At 36.4% G+C, this 22,338-nt stretch overlaps 1 protein-coding gene across 2 annotated transcripts in view; it reads left to right on the top strand.

Moving 5' to 3' along the window:
- NDUFS4 (NADH:ubiquinone oxidoreductase subunit S4) overlaps nucleotides 1-21,682 on the top strand; it is a 59,195-nt gene extending 37,513 nt beyond the window's left edge. For both annotated transcript variants that reach the window (XM_030567024.1, XM_030567025.1), the window contains 3 exons: nucleotides 13,397-13,569; nucleotides 17,512-17,585; nucleotides 21,466-21,682. In XM_030567024.1, coding sequence (XP_030422884.1) covers nucleotides 13,397-13,569; nucleotides 17,512-17,585; nucleotides 21,466-21,569 — 351 coding nt within the window. In that variant the 3' untranslated portion in view covers nucleotides 21,570-21,682. The remainder of the gene's footprint in view (nucleotides 1-13,396; nucleotides 13,570-17,511; nucleotides 17,586-21,465) is intronic.
- Nucleotides 21,683-22,338: the final 656 nt, after the last annotated feature.

Here is a 22,338-nt window from a genome sequence, read left to right as displayed (position 1 = left end):
AAACAGTTATTGTGGCCCAGCTGGGTCATGGAGTTATTATAGCATGTTGTGGGGGCCTTGGAAAGAAGAAGGTTGAGAACCCCTGTCAATTAGATTGATTGGCTCTACTGCTTGGGGGAGGATCTCCTCCCATCCCAACTGCATCTAATCAGTAACTGACCAGACTATTTGAGCAGATACTGGGCTCTGGAGTGAGCCTAAATGGATAATTATTTGCTAGTAGACTAGAGAAGACATTGATTATATTTAAAAAAAAAAAAATTTAGTACAGTCAATGTTCTGTTGTTCTCCATTGTTGTTCTTAGGATAGTGTTTTTATATGCATTCTGTTGCCTCTTGTTCTGGTGGTTGTCACTTTAACTTTGTAAAACCTGTAATGCAAAAGGTTTTTCAAAATTGAACAATCTTCCCCAGAATGATTTCGAAATTAGATGTATCTCTCGAATAAATTTGAAATGTAAGAAATGGAGGATAAAATGAAAATAAGATACTTGCAAGTAAAAATACATATGCAGAAAGTGAAGGTGGTAATTATAGTGAATATGCATTTGCATGGTTAACCTGAAGCCCACACAGTTGGGTACAGTTATTATTTATGGTGACATTTTGGTGCCCAATAGTTTTTGTGCTCTTCAGCAAAAGCTGTTAGTGCACACAAGCACAATTGCTTACTCAGTTAAAGGCTGACAATTTTTGCTATGTAGTATTAAAGAAAAAGAGCCTGAATTTGATAGCTTTGTCAAGCCATTAATATTATTTAAATATAATCTTTCAATGTATGAGATTTTTTTTCTCTGCAGAAAATATCAATCTGTTGTAAATGTACACGGTGACACACTTGATCACCAGAACAAACGTTTATTGCTAAAATAGTAATTTATATTAAAATGTGGTTTGGGGGTTTTTTGTTTGGTACAGTTGCTGCTAGAAATATCTTAAATACAGTACACATTTATATTTACAGAAAATCTGATATATTGATTGTTAGTTCATTGCATTTCGCTGCCTGGCAATTAAATCCCTCTTTAATTAGAATAACCTATCTCAGTTCAGCCCCTAGTGCTTGCTGCAACTTGCTTTTGTAGGTAATTACTGTTTGATTAAGCATGTAGTAGTGTTAGCAAGCTCGGTTGGCCGATAGTGATTGATATATATGGAGCTTTCTGTAGAATGTCTGAAGGAAATAAGTGATTCACCAGCAGAGAGGAGAAGCTTTCTGTAGCTCTGACAGTGCAAGTAAAGAAATTACTGAATCATCCTCTTTTGTAAAGAAGAAAAAATTGATGTGAACAAGCTTTGGAAAAAAACAACAACAAATATTGTTACATGAATGTATTGGTGTTTCTAGGATTAGGATAATTTTCTTTCATTATGGAAAATACATATAATGCTAATTTTGCAGAATTTTTAAAGTAGCCCCTAACTTATTCAGAATCAATTTCTACTGAGCTGTCTTGAAACAAATGTACCGTAGTTATGCTGATGGGTTACATTCTCATGTGCAAGTTTTTGAGGAGAAGGTAGAGAAATTGGTTTTCTTTTTGAGATCCTTTTCTTGTGGTGCATGGTAGCACTATCTCTGCTAGGTTATTGGAAGGAGGAGTGTCTGAGATTGGGGCTATACAACCTTCTAACATCTCAAGTGTCTGTTTTGTCTGGACTTCTCTCATGCAGCATTCTTGTGCAAAAATTTCAAGGCTTTAGTCTGAAGCACTGGGTCAAAGGATATGTCTCTTTGAGGGGGAGACAGGAGAGTTTTTGTTTTTGTTCACTGTGTAGTATTTCATTTTACATCAAAGAATACTGGTCTTCTAGAACCTGTGATGGTGGCAATTTAATACAGCTTTTTAAAAGACATATACTAAATATGGCAACATTTTGCAGTTAAGAGTTTTCATCTTGCAAATACTTGGTTTGGTTTTATAACTAAATATGCAAACAGTAATTTGACTATATTGTAAATAATTTAGCCAGCTTATGACTCAGTTTTGCTTTTAAAGAATAATTGTGGCTATTTTCACAACTCCAAATACCAATGTGACTAGCCAATCCCTTTTCAGAATTGTTTTAAGTAAAGGCCCTCTCCATGTTGCTGTTGCTTGCCCTAATTTACTGTTAAGTATCATTTCCAGTCAATATTTGTGTCATAAATATGAGGTAAAAGAATAACTCCAAGACAAACTGTTTCCTGTGCAGGAAAATCTTACATAAGGAACATGAAACTGTTTCCACTTATAAATGTTTCCTTTTGAATCATTCTGTTGGGATTGGATGGGAGGAGCATGATTTACCCCTCAGGAACAGAGATTTAAGGGCCTGAAACCTGTAAATCCCCGTCTCTCTTGATGGCTCTGTGGTTCTGCATTAGTTCTGCCACCTATCTCCACCTCCACAGTCAATGGGAGAATGGCTACAGTTGCACCAGTATTTTTTGGCATCTTTTAGTTACTTTTGAACCACCCTCTCAGGGCTAGTTTCCCACAAAAGTGGCAGCCTGTGTATAATGAGGCTGGATGGATGTGGCAGAGAATATCAGTTTTTCAGCTCACAGGGTCTCCTTGTGTGCCTTACGCAGTGTCTGTCTTGGTAAGAACATGCTTCAGAGAAATTGCTCCTCCCCTTTTGTATGATTAGTGCCTCTTTTTTTCACTCCATAAAGTAGAACAGAGCATGTAGCCCAGTGTCTTTACCTTTTTCATGAGAAAATAATCTTCACTGAAGCTGGAAAGAATTGTTACCCTTTTCTGTGACCGTTGGGTAAACAAGTGAGAGGGAGTATGCTACAAGTGATCTCCACTAAGGGCTGACAAAACATTTTGAATGTGGTTTCTGTCTCTCTTTAAGGGGATTAAAATTTGCCACTAATCATAAAAACTTCCAGGTATCTCCTGTAAAGACATGTATGATATTACTCTTCTTGCATATGAAGAAACTGTTCACTTTTCTTTGCAAACAGTTTAATAAATAATCTTTTATTCACATAAGTATGTATGCATATGTAAGTGATTTTTGCAGTATGGAATAGTTTTGTGCATCATTTTAAATATTTCAAATGAAGCCGTCTAGAGGTACTAAATCCTATAGGCAAAAACTTCTTTAGATTATCTATAGATGTAAGGAATCTTCACTTTACATTACTTGTATACATTGTAACATTAAAATATTTCACTTGTAAATGACCAAAAAGTTGTTAATGCAACCATGTCTGTGTCTGATTGAAATTCACCTTCAAATCCATTAATTCTGTCTTTCTCATAAGCTAGTAGCTGAATATTGCCGTACTAAAACAGAAATGTATTTTTAACATAATCATCTGTTTTTCCCCAAACTTAACTTTGAATGTTTGTAAATGAATTATGAATATACAATTGGTGTAAAACATATTCTTCTGTTTTATTGTTCTTTACATAGCAATAGAAAATTAAAGGCAAAGATACTGTATATGACATGTCTAACTTCAATACCTGTTAACTTCTTAGACCTAGGTTTTTCTCTGTTGCATCACAAAAATTGCATAGAAACAGGATTTATGGCTGTCAGCAACTTGAGAAGGATAAACTCTGAAAAACACAACTCTAACTAGACCTTAGCTTGACCATAAGGCAAACAAGGAATAATCAATAGGCCAGATTAGTGTACAGGTTTTAAAGAAATTGCAAAAAGTTTCTAATTGACTAATCTAAATTAAACAATCGTACTGTACATACAATAAGTTTGTTTTATTTTGCAAGATAGTATTCAACTATAGCTTTCATCAGTGATGGTTAAACATTGAAGCTTTGTTTCTTTATTTGTATGGAGAGAAATGACTAACATGACAATCAGAAAATAGAACCTTCTAAAACGTTAAAAGCTTAAAAGTGCTATGCACTAATTAACGAAATACAGTGAAAGTTTAAACTGTTAATAGCTGCAACATCCTTGATGCATAGAACTGCAATATACTAACACTGTATAACCCAGTGATCCCCAAGGTGGTGCCCGCGGGCACCATGGCACCCACCGGGGCATTTATGTGCGCCCGCCTAGTGCCCAGCAGGGGAAACGAGCCGCTTTCCTGTACGTGACGGAGACAGAGAACTCTGGGGCTGCAGGCTGTGGGCGCTGGTGTTTTTTGTCCTCACGGCTTCTCTCCAGCTTCTCTCTCTCCTCTCTGGATTCATATATTATGTTATATTAAATATGATGTTTTTCATATTATTTAATCTACAAATACAAAATAAGCCTTGAAAAATTGTTGGCGCCCGCCACACTCTTCTGAAAACATGAATGTGCTACTGGCCACAAAAAGATTGGGGACCACTGGTATAATCGTTCTCTATTTTGTACCCTTTTAACTAGGGTAACTGTGTCCATTTTTTTTCTCCACTACCTGCTGTATATGGAAATTGTGCACACTATTTGGAACTAGCTTTCAACATTGAAAAGCTATGCATATTATTGCATGGAAGAATTACATCTCACATTACAGTTGGGGAAAACTTTTAACATTCTGGCGGGTTTCTTATAATTCCTAAAATTTAATAATGCCTCTTAAACAGAGGTACAAAATGCCTCCTTCAACACCACTGCAATTTGTAATATTTGATTTAGGTTTTACTTCCATTCTCTGTTCTCTCCCAAATTTTAAAACTGTTTTACACATTGTAGCCAGGACTTACTGCAGCAGTAGGAATTGCTTTCTTTATTGTGAGAGAAGCGAAGAATGAAGAGCACATGTGAAAATAAAGAAGGGTCTTGGCTTACATGGGAGTAAGGTCTTCTGGGAATTATACTTAATTGAAGTGTAATAGTATTTGCTGCTATTGACAATATTGGTCTTTAAAGTTAAAAATATCCATTTTCACTTTTGTTCCCGCTAGCTCCTGAGGACTCACTCAATGCACTACTTTTTGTTTAAATAAGAGTTGTGCAAGGACCTGGATAGCTTATTGAATTAAATTCCAAACCTTTGAGTTACGACTTTATACCTAGTTATGAGTTGTTCCAAAATTGCATGAATCAAAGAGGTGATGATTTTAAAAACATTTCATTATTGTGTAATTATAATAGACTTTTAATAGACTTTAAGGTCAGAAGGGACCGTTATGATCATCTAGTCTGACCTCCTGCACAACGCCGGCTACAGAATCTCACCCATCCACACCTGTATCAAACCTGTGTCTGAGCCATTGAAATCCTCAAATCATGGTTTAAAGACTTCAAGATGCAGAGAATCTACTTTTGACCATACTCCACACTATATCATCTGACATAAATTAGCATTAGAATTCCCTGATTTTTATAGGTTTCATCTATATAAAATGGAACTACTTTAACATGGTGCAGTATGATTTCTTAGAATCAGTATTTAGAAAAGACTGTTTAAGGTCATCTGGTCCATATTTGGACCAATTTATACTGGTGGATGCCTGGGAATGGATGCAGAAAAGGAAATGCCATAGGGCTCACTGTTGTCCAAAGAGGAACAAAGTAAAGCAGAACCTGCTCAATTTGTCTTGCTTCTGATTTATTTCCTATGAAGTAGTGACTTGATATGTTAATATAAGCATGACATCTGAGTGATTTGTTTCAGGAGTTTTGTCTGACTGCTATTCTAGTCTCATGAGAGGGAGATAGTATGTCCTTTTTAAAAAAAAAAAAAAAAAAAAAAAGTGTGTGTGTCTGTGTAAAACACCTGTAAACTTCAGTGGCCATTACATGAGCCAACATCCTATTACACAAAGTGCTGCTGGACCTTTAATGGAAATAAGTGGTTGAGACCTTAGTTTTGCATCTCATCTGAAAAATGGTATTTTAAGCTAGTGCCTGTGGGTTACTGGTTAGTACTGTCACTTAGGCAAGACTCTCACTTACTGAGTTGCCATAACCACTTCCTGTAGCACCTATTTGTACCTTTTTGCTTTCCCGTCTAAGTACTGGTACAGCCCAATCTGTTTAGTCCATGAGATCTAATAGAAGTGCAGCGCAAACAATCAGAAGTGCAAGGTGAATATTTTGTCTAAAACTCTCAGCCTCAATTGTTATAACTTTGTTAATCTGTAGTGTATATAGAGTTGAAGATTCAGTCAAGGGAAACAGAGCAATGTTGTGTATGACTGCTCCTTCCTGGTCTCTTGCTCTTTTGATTATTTGTGCTGTACTTCTGCTAGATCTCATGGAGTAAGCGGATTGGGCTGGGGTCATTGCTTAGATGGCAAACCAACAAGGTATAACTAGGTGCTACAGGAAGTACTGATGGCAATTAAGTAAATTTAAGCTCTCTTCCATCCCCTACCTTTCCGTTTTGACACCGAGAAAAAATGTCTTTTGTTACAAATACTGGTGGTAGCAAGATAGCAGTGGCATACTGCCAACAATTGCAGATGATAGGAAGCTAGGAAGCAGTGTCAAATCACTTCAGCTATGTCACTGTTATCTTTCTTTGTGTAAGCCCAAGTAATGTTAAACAATATCCCTATTTCCATTTATTTGGAAATTCATAATCCAGAAACTTGGCTATTGTTTTAATTCTTAACCACTACACTTTTTTTGTATTTAACTGTGATATGTTTGTTTTTATATGTATATATACTGCATAGTGTATATGCACAATCTAAACCTTTTACAGTACAGAAAAATGCATATCACTAAATTTGTATTCTACAGCTAATAAACATTTTGGTGTGTCTTTTGGCAGAATAAATACATCTTCTATAGATGACACTTCTAGAAAGAATATTCTGTCTATTCTTAATATTATGCTTTGAAACTAATACAGTTTATAAGATGTTTTGTAAGGTGTTCTGCTGTGATTTCCCTACCACCATTAAAAATGCTGTTTCATTATTCTAAACTAGAGAATAAATTCTCACACTGAAGTTCCAATGGCAAAACTCCAATTGACTTCAGTGGGAGCAAGTTTGGGCGCTCTCTCTCATAGACTACAGGCCTAGTTTTCTATTTTTTTCCATACAGTTTCACAGAGATTCTCTTCTTTCCACTCAAGTAGAAACATTCATAACTTCTTCCAGGAATTAGTCAAATCAGGCTGATGCAATTTTTCTTTTTAATTTCACTAAACTTATCAGGCCAATTTTAACAAAACAGGAAAGCAGAATTGTAGAAATTTAAAAATGATTTTATTTCAAAATAAAGATTTCATTTCCTTTGCTTTATTCTTGCTGCTTCGTGATTCCTGGCAAAAATATTTGAGCGCGAGATCTCTTTATACCTCCTGTGGAAGTAGGTGGAACTTACTACTTACATTTCCAGATACTTTATTTTTAATTTCTAAGACACAATTATTCTATCCAGCAACAGACTGAAGCCGTTATACTTTTTAGAGCTTGCCTTGTCTGATGCAGTTTTGTTGAATATACTTTGATACTTCACTATGAAGTTTATCAGGACTCCGAAGGAAGCAAAATATTTCAATTTATTTTTATTTTTAGTACTGTCTTTAAACAAGTCTTTAAAAAAGAAAGACACTTATGTAAATATCTTTTTTTGTAATTTTGTCACAGAAAACCAGCCTTTGATATTGTACATTTTTCTGTGAATATAGTGCAGTGTATAAATAAGGTAGTTTCCTGTGTTCAGATTAAAGCATGAATTTTGAGGGGACACCATTTTACACCCTTCTCTTCCCTTCATGTTTCCCACTTGAGGTGAGAATTAATGTATGGAATTAATGTGGATCTGCAGTCAAATATGTTAATGGGTTAGTGGAATGTTTTTCAGAATGGTAATCAAACATGCTACTGTTTGCCATTTTATTGCTTTCTCTCAGGACAAAACAACGACAAGTGATACTAACCAAATGGTCCAGGGAAAGGCATGTTATATACTCTAGTTTTGGAGTGACTTTGCGTGCCAGGCTTTTTTGTTTTTCTGATTAGACAGAAAACAGAGTAACTGTTATATTGGCATATGCACTGAAACAGGAGAGGGAAAGGCTGCTCAAAAGGAGTGGGTGTTTGCAAGCTTCACTCAAACCAGATAACTGCTCAGAGACCTCTTCTGGATGATGACTGCTCCTTTAGCATATGCTTTGTTAGGGTACATCTACACTGCAATTAAAAACCTATGGCTGGCCCATGCCAGCCGATTTGAGCTTGCAGGGCTCAGGCTAAGGGGCTGTTTAATTGCAGTATAGACATTTGGCCTCAGATTGGATCCCAGACTGTAAGACCCTGCAAGGTGGGAGGGTCCCAGAGCTCAGACTGCAGTCAGAGACCAAATGTCGACACCTCACTTAAACAGCCCCTTCGCCCAAGCTCCATGAGCCCGAGTCTGCTGGCATGGGCCAGCCACAGGTTTCTAATTTCAGTGAAGACATGCACTTAGTGAAATAAAAGATATTGCAAGAGGAACTTCTATCAAAAACAGATTAGAGCCCAACTGACAACTCCCACATCTCTCACAGACATGCTCTCCAGAGTCTCTTTTGTAGATTCATCACCCTTCTCTCTTTACTTGAATATTTTTCACTTTAAGCAAAAAAAAAAAAAAGAAAATTTTTATGTAAACATGAAATAAGGGACTAATGAAGGTATAGACTTTAATTTTTCTGCTATGGTACTGTATTTTTCCTTTAAAATATAATAGTAAAATCATCCTGCTATGAATATTTAGATGGAGTAACACATTATGGGTAACGCATGTTGTCCACAGAATTATTATAGTAATGCAAAAATATTCTCTCTGCCTTAAAGAGAGTGCTGTGTTCCATGCAATATGGAAATTCCAAAGAGCAAATATGTTCTCCCCCCCGTTTATGTCTATATCTATCAGATCTAAATGTCTGCCCATATTCAGCTTATTCTGCTCCATCTTTCTGCTTGTGCTTCACATTGATTTATTTTCTTACATTTGTTTCAAAAGGACCATAATGAATTCCAGAAATGTGCATGTTCTCCTCACCTTTATTACAACCCAAACAACTTAAGAACAGTGAATCAAAACTCTTATTTACAGCAGCTACATAATATATGCAATTAAAATTGCCCAATGGCTTGTTTTTGTGTGTTAAGTCATAACTGTGTTTTGATTTAAACTTAAAAAATGTATTGCAGAGGAAACCATGATTTTATAGCAAAACCTGATGCAATTTATTACTGACCTGTCAAAACATATGGGGTACTGGGGGAAGAACAAACTCTCTTAAACTCCTGTAAAGTGCAGAAGTTTTATAACAAGTGTAAACTGTGGAGGTTAAGTAGAGGGGGCAACCGGAAGTAATTACTAAGGCCAGTGGCATTTCTGTGGTTTAATACAGGCAGAAGCTAATTATTCAGTTTTTATTTCAGTGAAATGATGCCAAAAAGGAGGGTCCTGCAGAGCAGCTGCACTCCTTCAGTATTGCCCTAATTTACCACAGACGACTGTCACAAACAGAACTTTTAAACTTGATATATAGCCACGAAAGTAAGGAGCCTTTTGTCTGGAGTGCATGCAGAAGAACTCCTTTATACAAATCAACCGGCAGATGACGGACAATGATGAAAATTTGATTCTTTGAAGTCATAATGGTCATTGAAATGTGTGAAATTCTGGTATTGAAAAGAGAGCGGCTAGCAAGACTCTAAATCCTGGGTGGCTGCTGGAAGCTTACTGGGAGGTTTTTCTGCATTTTGACATCAACTTCCCATTGCTTGTTCCCTGCTTCCTTTATTTAAAAAAAAAGGGGAAAAGTTAAACAGTAGATATTTGATAGCAGCACTTCACACAATTTTTTCATGTGTGTACGAGAGTTTTCACAGTGGAGAGATGAAACTTGTGCACACCTGATTCATATGAGCCAAAAATGGTTACTTTCATAAATATTAATAATATGTTAAAAAAAAATGTTTTGCTCTCCTCCCTTAACTTATTAGTTTCTTTTTTTCAAGACTGTCGCCTTCGGAGTTTGCTGTAATAGTGGGATACTTTAACAGCCCCCTCAGAAATGAAGTAGGTCACTTTCATGGTGAATTCTACTTTCATTAACCTTCAGTCTGTGAACCAGTTTTTTCCTCTTTGGATTCTGTAGCTCATCAGTAGGAAATGATACAAGTGTTCAACGGCCTGGATTTTCAATACTACAAATCTTTCTAAATAGCATAAATGAAAAAGAAACATCTTTTTGATTTGATAGACATTAAGGATTTTTGAGGAGGGCTAAAGAGAGACATTTCCAAAGTTTATGATCTATTGCAATATGCTATCAAAATGATAAACCTTTTTTAAAGTTATTTTCTTCAAAAAAAAAAAAAAGAAAGAAAGAGAAAATATTGTATATTCATCATGCAGTACAAGTCCTAATTTGTGTTTTTTGTATGGTCAGATAAATAACATCAACTAAAATCTGATCCAGTTTTGCCAGCCTGCTTAATTTTAAGCATTGAACAGTTCATCTCTTTAGTCTCAAGATTTCTCAGGTTTTTTTCTATTTTTAATATTTGATACCTTTATTGTTTAAAAAACTCTAACACTAAGTATATTAATACAAAAGCAAAAATTTGTAAGAAGCACAATATTAAAAAGAATGAGAGCAAATTGAAAATAGCTGTCAAAAACATCTTTGTTTTGGAGTTTGTTCACAGGTAATTTCAATGAGAACTTGAACTCAGAACAAAGCACTGAAGACACAGAGAAAGTTCAACTTAGTGCAGCATAGTTCTTTTCAAGTATTATATTGTTTTAATGGAATCTTGGAGCGGGAGCTTTAGCCCATTGAAATGTCGCTTAAAGGACAGGTTCTTCTGTCACTAGCTGGAACCGTGTGGATGAAATGATCACAATAGAGTGTTGTAATGCATTTTAAAAGTGTGAGAAATCCGTTTGTCTAGACTAAGAGTGCGCCTACGGGGAATAGGAATTTTAGAGCTTCTGTGCTCTTTAGGTGTCAAGTATGTGATAGATGCCAAGCCTTTTTATTCCATATCTTTGGCAACAGCTCAGCTATGCTACAGTACCTTACATGTCTACTGCAAGCAAAAACAGTGATTCTATGTCAAGACGACTTGGGCTTCAAAATCCAGAAAGTCATTGTCCTAACAACTGTCTGTTCAATTGCCAACTTTAAACTGGGGAAGATATCAATAAATAATTGCTAGATTCCCAGAAGGCATGGAAACTTTAGCTATAATGAATCAGAAATATGGTGAGCTAGCAACATCATATAGCTATTTCAGTGTCTTAAAACAGGCAGTTTTTATTTGCACTTTGAAAAGATCTTCATAGGATGAATTGCATGCTGCTAGGAAAGTTAATTTTATTGTTTGAAGCCAATCAAGTGCCCCAAAACTGTGACTTTTTTTTTTCTTTCAGATAAACTAGACTGGACATTTATTACAAGAAATTTACAAATACAGTAATTACTGTGTTCTGAGGACAACACAGTGCAATTTTAAAATCATATTCAATATATGCCAGTTTTAAAATTATTGCATTATATGCAATACTTCTGTGTTCTTTTTGGTGTGGTGTTTAGGGCTGTGGGGGGAGTTTACTATCACCAAAAGAGAGAATTTAAAAAGTGTCCTTAAGTTTATTGTAATCTCATTTAATAGAACACCATTTTATCCTGGAGGATAGCACTTTGCAAACTGGATAAGCCATAGATTTGGTAGATACAAGAACTGTTTAACCATCGTCACTGTAGATGAAAAAATTAGTTACACCCAATTTGTGAGTGTCAAAATAAATCACAATTGTGAAAATGGCAATACTAATGATATTAAAAATGCTTTTCATTGTACAATTTTTGTAACTATCTTTGCGCACATAGTAGGATCAATATTATTTCATCAACTATAGTGTTCAGTTTCTCTGTTGCCCGTACATACTTGCCCCCGTGTGTGTGTGTGTGTGTGTGTTATATATATAATAAATATGGTTTACTTCTTCGTTTCTATAAACAGACAAGCCGTAACAGTAAAGCCGCACCTAATTTTTGCTGCAGATGAAAAAGTATTGGGTTGGTTAAGCACAAAATTTGTTGCCAACTCAAATAAAAACTTCAAAGTATTTCTTTTTTAAATTGTAGTTTTGAGATTTTAGCAGAATTAGAAATGCCAGTCTGTTAGAGTATGTTTTGTGTACATGTTGCAACATTTGAGTAATTGTTAGTGGTGGTTTTTTAATATCATGGCTAGACTGGTATTCAAAATAAACATTACTTGGGCTTAAGGAAAACACTTATGAATAAGTTGTTAAAATATTTTGACAGTTTGCTTTAGGTATAGTCTGATCTCAAATTTTACAAGTTGGAAACTTCCTGTGTTTTTCTTTCATTCTGATTTAGTTATAAATGCAGGACAAACATTTCACTCTCACTCACTGATTTAGTTCAGACAGACTGATCTAGTTTATTTTGTGAATTGATACAAAAAATGAAATTCCTCATTTCTAGGGATGATCTGGTGACAGCATCAAAAGCTTCTAAGTATGTCACAGAACAGAATCCTATGAAGCTGGTAGCTGAAGACTTAAACCCAAAATGACTTCTTTGCCTCCTCAATTCAGGTCTTGTCACCACTGGCAAGATTAGTTCAATATGCCCGAAGTTCAGCTGCACATTTCTGGACCTTCACCAGGTGAGCATTTGTCCCTGGAGAAAGACAAGGAGAAAGAGTCCAAGAAGCTCCCATTGGCATTAAACTTAAAAGTATCTGAATTCATGAGTTGTTAGCTGGTTTCTTTCAGCAGCTTTGGATGAAGAACTTGATGATTCACTTTACTCTGTTCAGCAGGTGTCACAGTGCTAGGATGAATTGACATGGTAGTTATATTTAATTGCTGTTTAGTTTTTAAAGTGTGTTCATTTCAGTTATATCCAGAAAAATTACTCTCACCAGTGTCTGTCTCTCATGAATAGATTGCTTCCTTGATTATTATTTTTTTGTCTATTTTATTTTTGTTACCTATTAAAACTTTGTCTCTCTTTATGGTCTTTATCTAGTGTTTTACTGTTGAGTACAGTTAAATCTGGTTACAAGACAATAGCTTAATTAGCTGTGGCATTCTCCTACTAACCTCTTCCACTAAAACTTGTAAACAGTTTTGCTTTTTAAATTATAAGGTTCCTGCAGACTTCTTCCCCTTATAAACAAAAAATATAATCCCAAAACATCAATAGAACAAACACTGCATGAGCCTTAATGAGAGATTTCCCAATCAAAAATGTCAAACAGAATACGTCTTTAAGTGAAATGAGTCATAATATCAGAAACTCATCAAATTGAGCCTGCATTTTGAGGAAAGATGAATTTACAGCGTACACCTTCATGGAGGGGGGCGAGTTTATTATAAAGGAACCTTTCTTCTAAAATAAAGAAAAAAACTGTGTGGAAGGTAGTGAACATTGATATTTATATTAGCTTCTTTAATAGAGTAGTTTTAATCAAGTTGCGTTTTTTTTCTCTTTCTGTAGGATATCACTCCTTTAACTGGCGTTCCAGAGGAGCACATAAAAACCAGAAAAGTTCAGATTTTTGTCCCAGCACGTAATGCCATGCAGGCTGGTGTCAACAACACAAAGAAATGGAAGCTAGAATTTGATACCAGAGAGCGCTGGGAAAATCCTTTAATGGGCTGGGCATCTACGTGAGTCTGATTTTGAAATGATTTCTCCTCTCATATCTGCGCAGATTTGACTTTGAAATGTCCTTTGTATCTGTAAATCTGTGTATTTAACCATAATTATAATAAATGGTTGATGGGTCACGGTGATCATGATGAAATTTTAAACATAACAGTACATATGCTGCTCTCTCTGTTAGCATAAATAGGTTTAGAAACAGATTTAGATTGCATTGCTCCAGGCTAGAAGAGGCTGGAAAAAAATCTTCAGTTTCCTTCTCCACCTAATTTAAGTGTATGACCCAAAAATCAAAGATTATGTTTACATATGCAGTGTAGTAGCAAGTTGCAGTCTCACTATAGTTGAAGGTCATAAATTACATCTGCTCCTAAACCCCTCTGAATGGTCCATTTTAATTAGCCAAAGCTTCAGATAAATGTATCTAGTTCATGAGCAGTCTTTTAAAAATATTTCTTCATAAGTATTTACATCACTTTACTCACTTTTCAAAATTATGGCCTATTGCTTGGTTTGGTATGCTTTAAGATGTTTTGTTGACTTGATGAAATAAAAATTATAGCAGTGATAACTGTACAGTATCACCTGCTAAACAGTCTTGTCCCCGTTTTGAGCCTGCAGAATTTTTATAGCATTTCACAGGCACATGAATCAGTGGTTTCAAATTTCATAATTTATGAGAATTTGGCACACTTCTCCTAACATCACTGTAAATTGCCACTGAAATATCATTTGCTACAGACCTATTCTGAAAAGTTAACATTTACACATTGTCAGCAAAACTTGTTTCAATATCTCACCCATTCCAGAATTTTTTTTGAAACATTGGAAAGAGCACAGTTCACATTAAAGTTTCCCCTAGCAATTATTTTATATTACATTAGAGCTTAGTACCAAAGCGACTGAAACCAAACCCTTAGTTACCTTTGTCCTGTGTGTTTAAAAAAAACACACCTTAAAGTTGAAATAGTATAGATTGTTTATTGTTTTAGCTCTTTAATATTCTAAATCCAATCACAAAATATATGCATAATTTTAAAAATAGTCTATTTTAAAATGTGTTTTTATTTGAAAATTAACCTTGAGCTCATGTCTGTTTGCTGTGTTTCATTTCCTGTACACTAGTTGGTACGACCAAAATCTATATCAGCTCCCTGATGCCCAGTGTAGCAGGAAAAATATTGAATTCAGACGTGAGCTCTTAGGTGGTAGGAGAAGGAGAGAGTGATTACTAACCAGCATATTTTAATACAAATGATTTTGAAACATTAAGCCTATGAATGTAGTCTATTAATGATTTGCCATCTTAAACAGCTCCCCTCAGACTCCACGTTTTTCACCTGTTGGGCTCTAATAATCTTAAACCAGTTTTTAAGGGAATCAGGCTCTAATAATAATGTAATAAAATATGATTAGGCTGATTTCTATACTGTACATAACCATCGAATTGTCATCAAATGTTTCAGAGTGGTAGCCATGTTAATCTGTATCGGCAAAAAGAACGAGAAGTACTTGTGGCACCTTAGAGACTAACAAATTTATTTGGGCATAAGCTTTCATGGGCTAAAGCCCACTTCATCAGATGCATGCGGTAGAAAATACAGTAGGAAGATATATATGTAAAAATACACACATACACCCCCCCACACACAGAGAACATGAAAAATTAGTTCTTGCCATACCAGCTCTGACAAGACTAAGCAATTAAAGTGTGCTGTTATCAGCAGGAGAAAAAAAAACTTTTGTGGTGATAATCAGGATGGCCCATTTCAAACAGTTGACAAGAATATGTGAGTAACAGTAGGGGGGAAATAGCATGGGAAAATAGTTTTTACTTTGTGTAATGACACATCCACTCCCCGTCCCTATTCAAGGCTAATTTAATGTTGTCCAGTTTGCAAATTAATTCCAGTTCTGCAGTTTCTCGTTAAAGTCTGTTTTTGAAGGGTTTTTTTGTTGAAGAATTGTGACTTTTAGGTCTGTAATTGAGTGTCCAGGGAGGTTGAAGTGTTCTCCGACTGGTTTTTGAATGTTACAATTCTTGATGTCTGATTTGTGTCCATTTATTCTTTTGCGTAGAAACTGTCCGGTTTATGTGTGCAGGTGAACAAGCCTCTGATGGTGTGGCTGATGTGATTAGGTCCTGTGATGGTGTCCCTTGAATAGATACATGGACAGAGTTGGTAACGGGCTTTGTTGCAAGGACAGGTTCCTGGGTTAGTGCTTTTGTTGTGTGGTGTGTGATTGCTGGTGAGTATTTGTTTCAGGTTGGGGGGCTGTCTCTAAGCAAGGACTGGCCTGTCTCCCAAGATCTGTGAGAGTGAGGGATCATCCTTCAGGATAGGTTGTAGATCCTTGATGATGCGCTAGAGAGGTTTTAGTTGGAGGCTGAAGGTGACGGCTAGTGGTGTTCTGTTACTTTCTTTGTTGGGCCTGTCCTCTAGTAGGTGACTTTTGGATATTCTTCTGGCTCTGTCAGTCTGTTCCTTCACTTCAGCAGGTGAGTATTGTAGTTTTAAGAATGCTTGATAGAGATCTTGTAGGTGTTTGTCTGAGGAATTGGAGCAAATGCGGTTGTATCTTAGAGCTTGGCTGTAGACAATGGATCATGTGATGTGGTCTAGATGAAAGCTGGAGGCATATAGGTAATTATAGCTGTCAGTAGGTTTCCAGTAAGGTTGGTGTTTATGTGACCATTGCGTATTAGCACTGTAGTGTCCAGGAAGTGGATTTCTTGTGTGGACTGGTCCAGGTTGAGGTTGATGGTGGGATGGAAATTGTTGAAATCATGGTGGAATTCCTCAAGGGCTTCTTTTCCATGGGTCCAGATGATGATGATGATGTCAATGTAGCGCAGATAGAGTACAGCCAAGAGGAAACCCCTATTGCAGTTCTTGCCGTTCAGTCTTTGGCTTTCTCAGTGATCCACCTCCCACTTGCTGTCTCAGAAAGGCAGGGCACCATATTAGGTTTTGTGCTCCAGTAGTGTTACCCCAAATTTCTTCCTAGAATTGCTGTTAAATTTGCAGGTTAATCGATTACCATGTAGCTTTATTCCTTTGTCTTCAGTGCTCTAGATTGAATTTTTATAGCTGCTAAGTGGACCCATAGTTTTTACTATGGCTTGACCCACTTATTTCAAAAATCATTTTGCCACTTTGTGACTTTCAGAAACGAGACTAAGACAACTGATCTACAAGTAACAATTAGCTTATGGTTTCGGGCTTCTGAACTCTATTCGTTTAGCTCAGAGGGCTTCTGGACTTGTTTTATTAGGGTACAGATGGCTTCTGTTGCATTTAAATGCTGCTCTGGAAACACTTGAATGTGGAGATCATCGCAAACATAACTGTGTCAATTTTCAGGCAGTTCTAGATGCCAGGTTTGTTCAGGTATTCTCTAAGTATTCCTGGCCTACTTGCTGTGAAGTCCTGCTTTCCCTTCTGCAATAATGTAGATTCACAAAGCAAATAGGGTAAAGACAGGCTCCTTGTCTCTTTACATTGTTCAGTATTTACATCTTTCACCTTTTCAATCCCTCAAAATCCGTCTTCCTTTTTCAAAGAGTTTTAGAATTAAAAGGTTTTCATAGAGCACTGGTTGCTTATGTCATTGGCATATGCTTAGGAACTTACATAGTTACAATTTTAAAATATCAGTTTCTGAAAATAAAATCAGAAGTTTAACACAGATTGTTTGTTTGAAATACAAAGAAAAATCTTCCCATGGGAAAATCTTTTAATACTGAAATTAAATCCTAATTTAAAAGTAAAAGGACTCAGGTTCCTCTGATTTATTTGAAGATGATGCATTTTCTTCATGGTGTCTTTAAAAATGTATACATAAAGTGACATTAGGTTAGACTGTGAGATGCAAACATTATTATACAAAATGCTTAGTGTTACACTTCAAATATATATTAATATTTTATGTTTTACATCTTACAGTGCTGATCCTTTGTCCAATGTGGTTCTAGCTTTCTCTACTAAAGAAGATGCTGTTGCCTTTGCTGAAAAAAATGGTATGTATTTGAGAATTCTAGGTCATGGCAGTATTTGTGTTTGAGTCCGTTTTGTTTAGATAATCTTTACTTTACCATTTGGGAAGAAAAGTTACATTTAATAAAGTACGCAATAGTGTTTTGAAGCTAACATTCTTTAAGTGCCAGTTTTAATTTTGATAATTACATATTAAAAATCCCTCTTTAATTATGTAGTTACCTCATAGTCAGTAGCAGCTCTGAAAACTTTTGGATGTTATGTATGCCTCCTTATTAATTTGGGAGATAGAATCCCGATCACATGCTATCAAATCCTATTCTTGACTCTGCTGCATCTGACCTTGTGCGAGTCACTTAACCTCTCCCTCAGTCTCCACATCTTTGAGATGTTTATTTCACTGTGGAATTGAGAGGCTCAGTTCATGTTATGTGTGAGGCAATTAATTTCTGTTTGTTAGAAGGCACTAAAAATGCAAGTATATTAGTAGTAGTCATTTTTAATTTTGATTTGGCAGTCTAATGGACTGCTCATATGCATTAATATAAGCACATGCTTAAGTCTCTAAAGGATTTGGGCCTTAATCTTCTAACAGGCCATTAGAAGTACTATATATATAGTAAGCAGTCTACAGTTTGTTAAATAACTTTTCAGACCTTTTTCTAACAATGTCCTTTGCAAGTGGAATTTGCAACTGCACAAGGAATTTGTTCCATTACTCCAGCTTTCCCACACAGCTCTGCCAATGAACTTCATCTTGGCCTACAAACGATTACTATTTTCAGTCCTAGGCACCTCATGAGTAGGGAGTGCCTGTCAGATCAAATTGGTGCCAAATTATGTGGTATTTATGATGTGTACACACATGCAGGGAACTAGGAGAAGCCCTTCAAAGAGATTTTCACTTAATTCCTGTCACTACAGGTCATAACTTGTATCTCCAGAGGTGAAAGGCTAGGGTATTAAACCACAATGTTGCCTAATCTTTCTCCGTTCAATGTATTTCTGAATTTAGAGTGGTCACAGTTCAATTAAAAATAAACTGAATTAATTACCCTTAAAAAATCTGCCTGTTTCCATTGGGATACACAAATTACCATTTCAGAAAAAGTTAAAGAATGCAGTAGTTTTCATTCAGTCATCATAGCACCTTCATCTCCCTCAAGGGCTGCAAGGTATCCAGTGCTGTATGTATAAAGTATTGGATAAAAGATGATAAGCAAAGCAGGAAATCAGGAGAACCCAGAGCTGCCTTAATGATAGCACTTCTGTTCCACTGCCAGGTTTTCAGCTTAATAGGTGCAAAACCTAATAGGGGAACACATACTTAATCATCTTGTTAGAATGAAAGTCAAGCTTAAACCCATCTCCTTGCACATGGCTAGTCTCCACTCTCCCCCTGACCTTTTAATCTGCGAACTTGAGTATGATGCCTGACGTTTACTACCGCTCAGTGTGGAGGACTGTGCCTACCAATTTACCTTATTTGTGCCTCAGTGGCAGTGGTGCTGATTCAGCCTTTAGCAGCATGTAGGGGATTGCAGGATCAAGGCATAAAGCCTTGTCTAAACACAGAACCTGCACCAGTTAGGCATAAAGCCTTGTCTAAACACAGAACCTGCACCAGTTTAACTAGGGGTGTGATTTAAAAAAAAACCAGTTCAGTTAAAACAGTACAAGCCTCCTGTGTAAACATATATATCTATTTAATACCAGTTCGATTTGCACTAATACACTTCCCAATGCCAGTAAAATCAATATAAGCTAGGGTAAAATCAATAGAAAGTGTCTACACAGATGTTCGTACTGGCTTAAGTGATTTGATTTTAACATCACACCTTTAGTTAAAGTGGTGCAATTTTATGTGTAGCCCTTATGTCTTCAGACCTTATTAGTTGAGGGTCTTAAAACAGGCAGACCTGGAAACTTAAGTTTTATTTATATAAAAATATTTGTGTGTGTGTGTGTATATATTTATAAAAAAAATAAATTAGGGAACTGACTATGTACCCAAGTTTATAATTTAATTTACTAGAGTAATTGCCACAAATTGTTGGTCTGAACACTAGTTTTGGTTCAGCTTAGAAAAACCTGAGGAGATTCAGCAGATATCTCTTCTCTTAACAAGTATTTATGAATGCGTTTTTTAAAATAGAATGAAATACTGTCACGGAGTTGGGGGGAGACAAGGCCCTGCCCCCCCCGGCTTCCTGTGATTGATTAATTGATCTCAGCCAGCCAGTAAAACAGAAGGTTTATTTAGACAACAGGAACACAATCCAAGACAGGTCTTGCAGGTACAGACAACAGGATCCCCTCAGTCAGGTCCATCTTGGGGGGTCAGAGGAGGCCAGGAGGTCTGTCTGGCCTCCCCTTCATCTTCCCAGGCAGCTCCAAACTGAAACTCTTCAGCCCCTCCTCTGCCTTTGTCCCTTTCCCAGGTCAGGAAGTCACCTGATCTCTTTGTTCTCCAGCACTTTCAGTTGGCATCTTTGCAGAGGAGGGGCCCAGGCTATCAGGAGACTGTGTGTTGGACATTCTCTTTGCACACCCTTGCACACCCCTTCCCTCTAGGGTTCTGCAACAATCACACAGCCTTATCCCACCACCTGGATACTTAAGAAATGCATAGGGGAAACTGAGGCACCGACACACTATTTAGAGAAAATACTAAGAACATTCCCACTTCGTCTCACTCGTGTATCTCAAATATATCTTACATATAGGATAAGAGATGCTTAGAGCAAATGCAAGACTGGGATTCGCTCAAAGGAGCTTTGCACAAAAGTGTATTCTATTCTCTCTGAATGGCACAAAGCTAACTGTATGTATACATTAGTACTGCCATGTTATAAATGTTAAAAAGGTTCAGAAGTATATGTTAGTATTTTGGGGGGTTTTAATTTTCTTTTTTAATTTAACTTTGAGGAAATTTACCCTTTCATTGGCATCAGTGAAACTTCTGCTTCTGTAAATTTCTAACTTAAAAATGGAAGTATTTCAACTGTTTAATGATTGAGTGAAATCATGTTGCAGAAAGGGAGCCCAAACTTCATAATACTAAGCATTGTATGGGCAACTTTCCAGATACCTAATCTGCATGTTGATTTACATAAACAGTATTGTCCCTATCTCCACTTTTCTGACCTTTTTAGCATTTCCCTTGCAGAACTATCATATTACTCATCTTTTAATGTTTTATTCCTTTCTCTCTCATCCCCATTTTATTCTCTGTGTGTGTGTGTATAATTTTAACATATATACACACACACACTTTCTTTTTACTCCTTTCTATCTAGCTTTGATTACTTAGTCTTCTTTTTCATAGCCTGTTTTCTCCCTCTTTCTCCTTTGCCTTGCAACGTCTCCCTTCTCTGCAGATTTTCTCCCACCCCCTTTCCCTAGGTCTCCTTTATCTTTCCTCACATCACCCAGTCTCTCCTTCCCTCCCTAATTTGTAATTTCCCCTCTTGCTGAATTCCCCCCAGCCACCCTCAAAGGGCACATGCATTCCCAAAGTCTTGGTGTCTCAGTCTGATGTAAAATATAGAGATGTGGATCCATGAGATTATGGGACTATATACCTCACAGTCAGTGCTCCTCTTTGTGCTTTCCCACTGAAATAATGCCCCAGGAAGGAGCAGTGAAAGTTGAAATATGCAATATCTGAGATCTGACAAACCTCAGAACAGGCGTAGGTCACATTTAGGGCTTCTCTATGTTATAGCATCATTTTCTACTGCTGATTACAAAAGAATAAGTACCTATATATTATATATCAGAGGTGTTTATATTTCTTTTCTGTTAAATATTTAAAGTTTTAATTTCTATTTCTTTGTTCATTTGCTCCATATTATATGCTGTGTGTGTATTGTTTAGAATTCTCTGTGTGTTTTTCCCCAGGCTGGAGCTATGATGTTCAAGAGAGGAGGATTCCAAAGCCTAAATCCAAGTCTTATGGTGAAAACTTTTCTTGGAACAAAAGAACAAGGGTGTCCACGAAATAGATTGGCATTGGCTATCTCTCTGTCTGACTGTGAATAAAGTCAGCTGTGCTGTATTTATAGTCCATGTATAATACATCTCTTAATCTCCTAATAAATTTGACCTTTAAACTACAGATGCATCTTGTGGTGTCTATTTAAAATGTTTTTGATGTCTCCAATTGAACCTGTTACAGCCTTCCCTATATAGAGAGGAGATTTGGGGTGTTCATACCTCTAGGAAATTGCTGTACTCGGAATCCATTAAAAGGAATGTTTGAAATCAGCTGCAACATTAAGGATTGTGGCTTGCCTTTCGTAGTAATCTTGTAGTTCAATAAGTTGTTTAAAATCACTACCTTTTTATGTAGATGTTCTGTTAACAGGAACTCCTCTGTTTTTGTTGTCATTGTGTACAGGAGAAATTCATCAGTCTGACAGCATGGTATGGCATGTAGAAGTCAGTATCTGCTTATTATTTAAGTTGTTTGGTGGAACTGCATGTACTACAAGCTCCTTTCAATCCAAATTAATACTGTGCTGTAAATGTGACTTCCTAGAAGCATTCATAATCTGAGTAACAAGCTAGCATTGTGTAATTGTGTTTAAAAATATTGTATAGTCCTGTGAATTTGAGCTGCAGTCTCAAAGATCAAGATAGTAAGCCCTCCTGTTTTGATATACCTTCAAAGTACAACTAGATGGGAAATTTTAATACTTAACTCATACTTACAAATTAAATCAGAGTAGTAAGGTAGCAGCTATAAGGTGCTCTTGTAACATTAAATATATG

This window comes from Gopherus evgoodei, chromosome 6 (assembly GCF_007399415.2).
Source record: "Gopherus evgoodei ecotype Sinaloan lineage chromosome 6, rGopEvg1_v1.p, whole genome shotgun sequence".
Classification (NCBI taxonomy): Eukaryota; Metazoa; Chordata; order Testudines; family Testudinidae; genus Gopherus; species Gopherus evgoodei.
The sequence above is the reverse complement of the archived record's forward strand: the minus strand, read 5'-3'. Positions and strand labels throughout refer to the sequence as shown.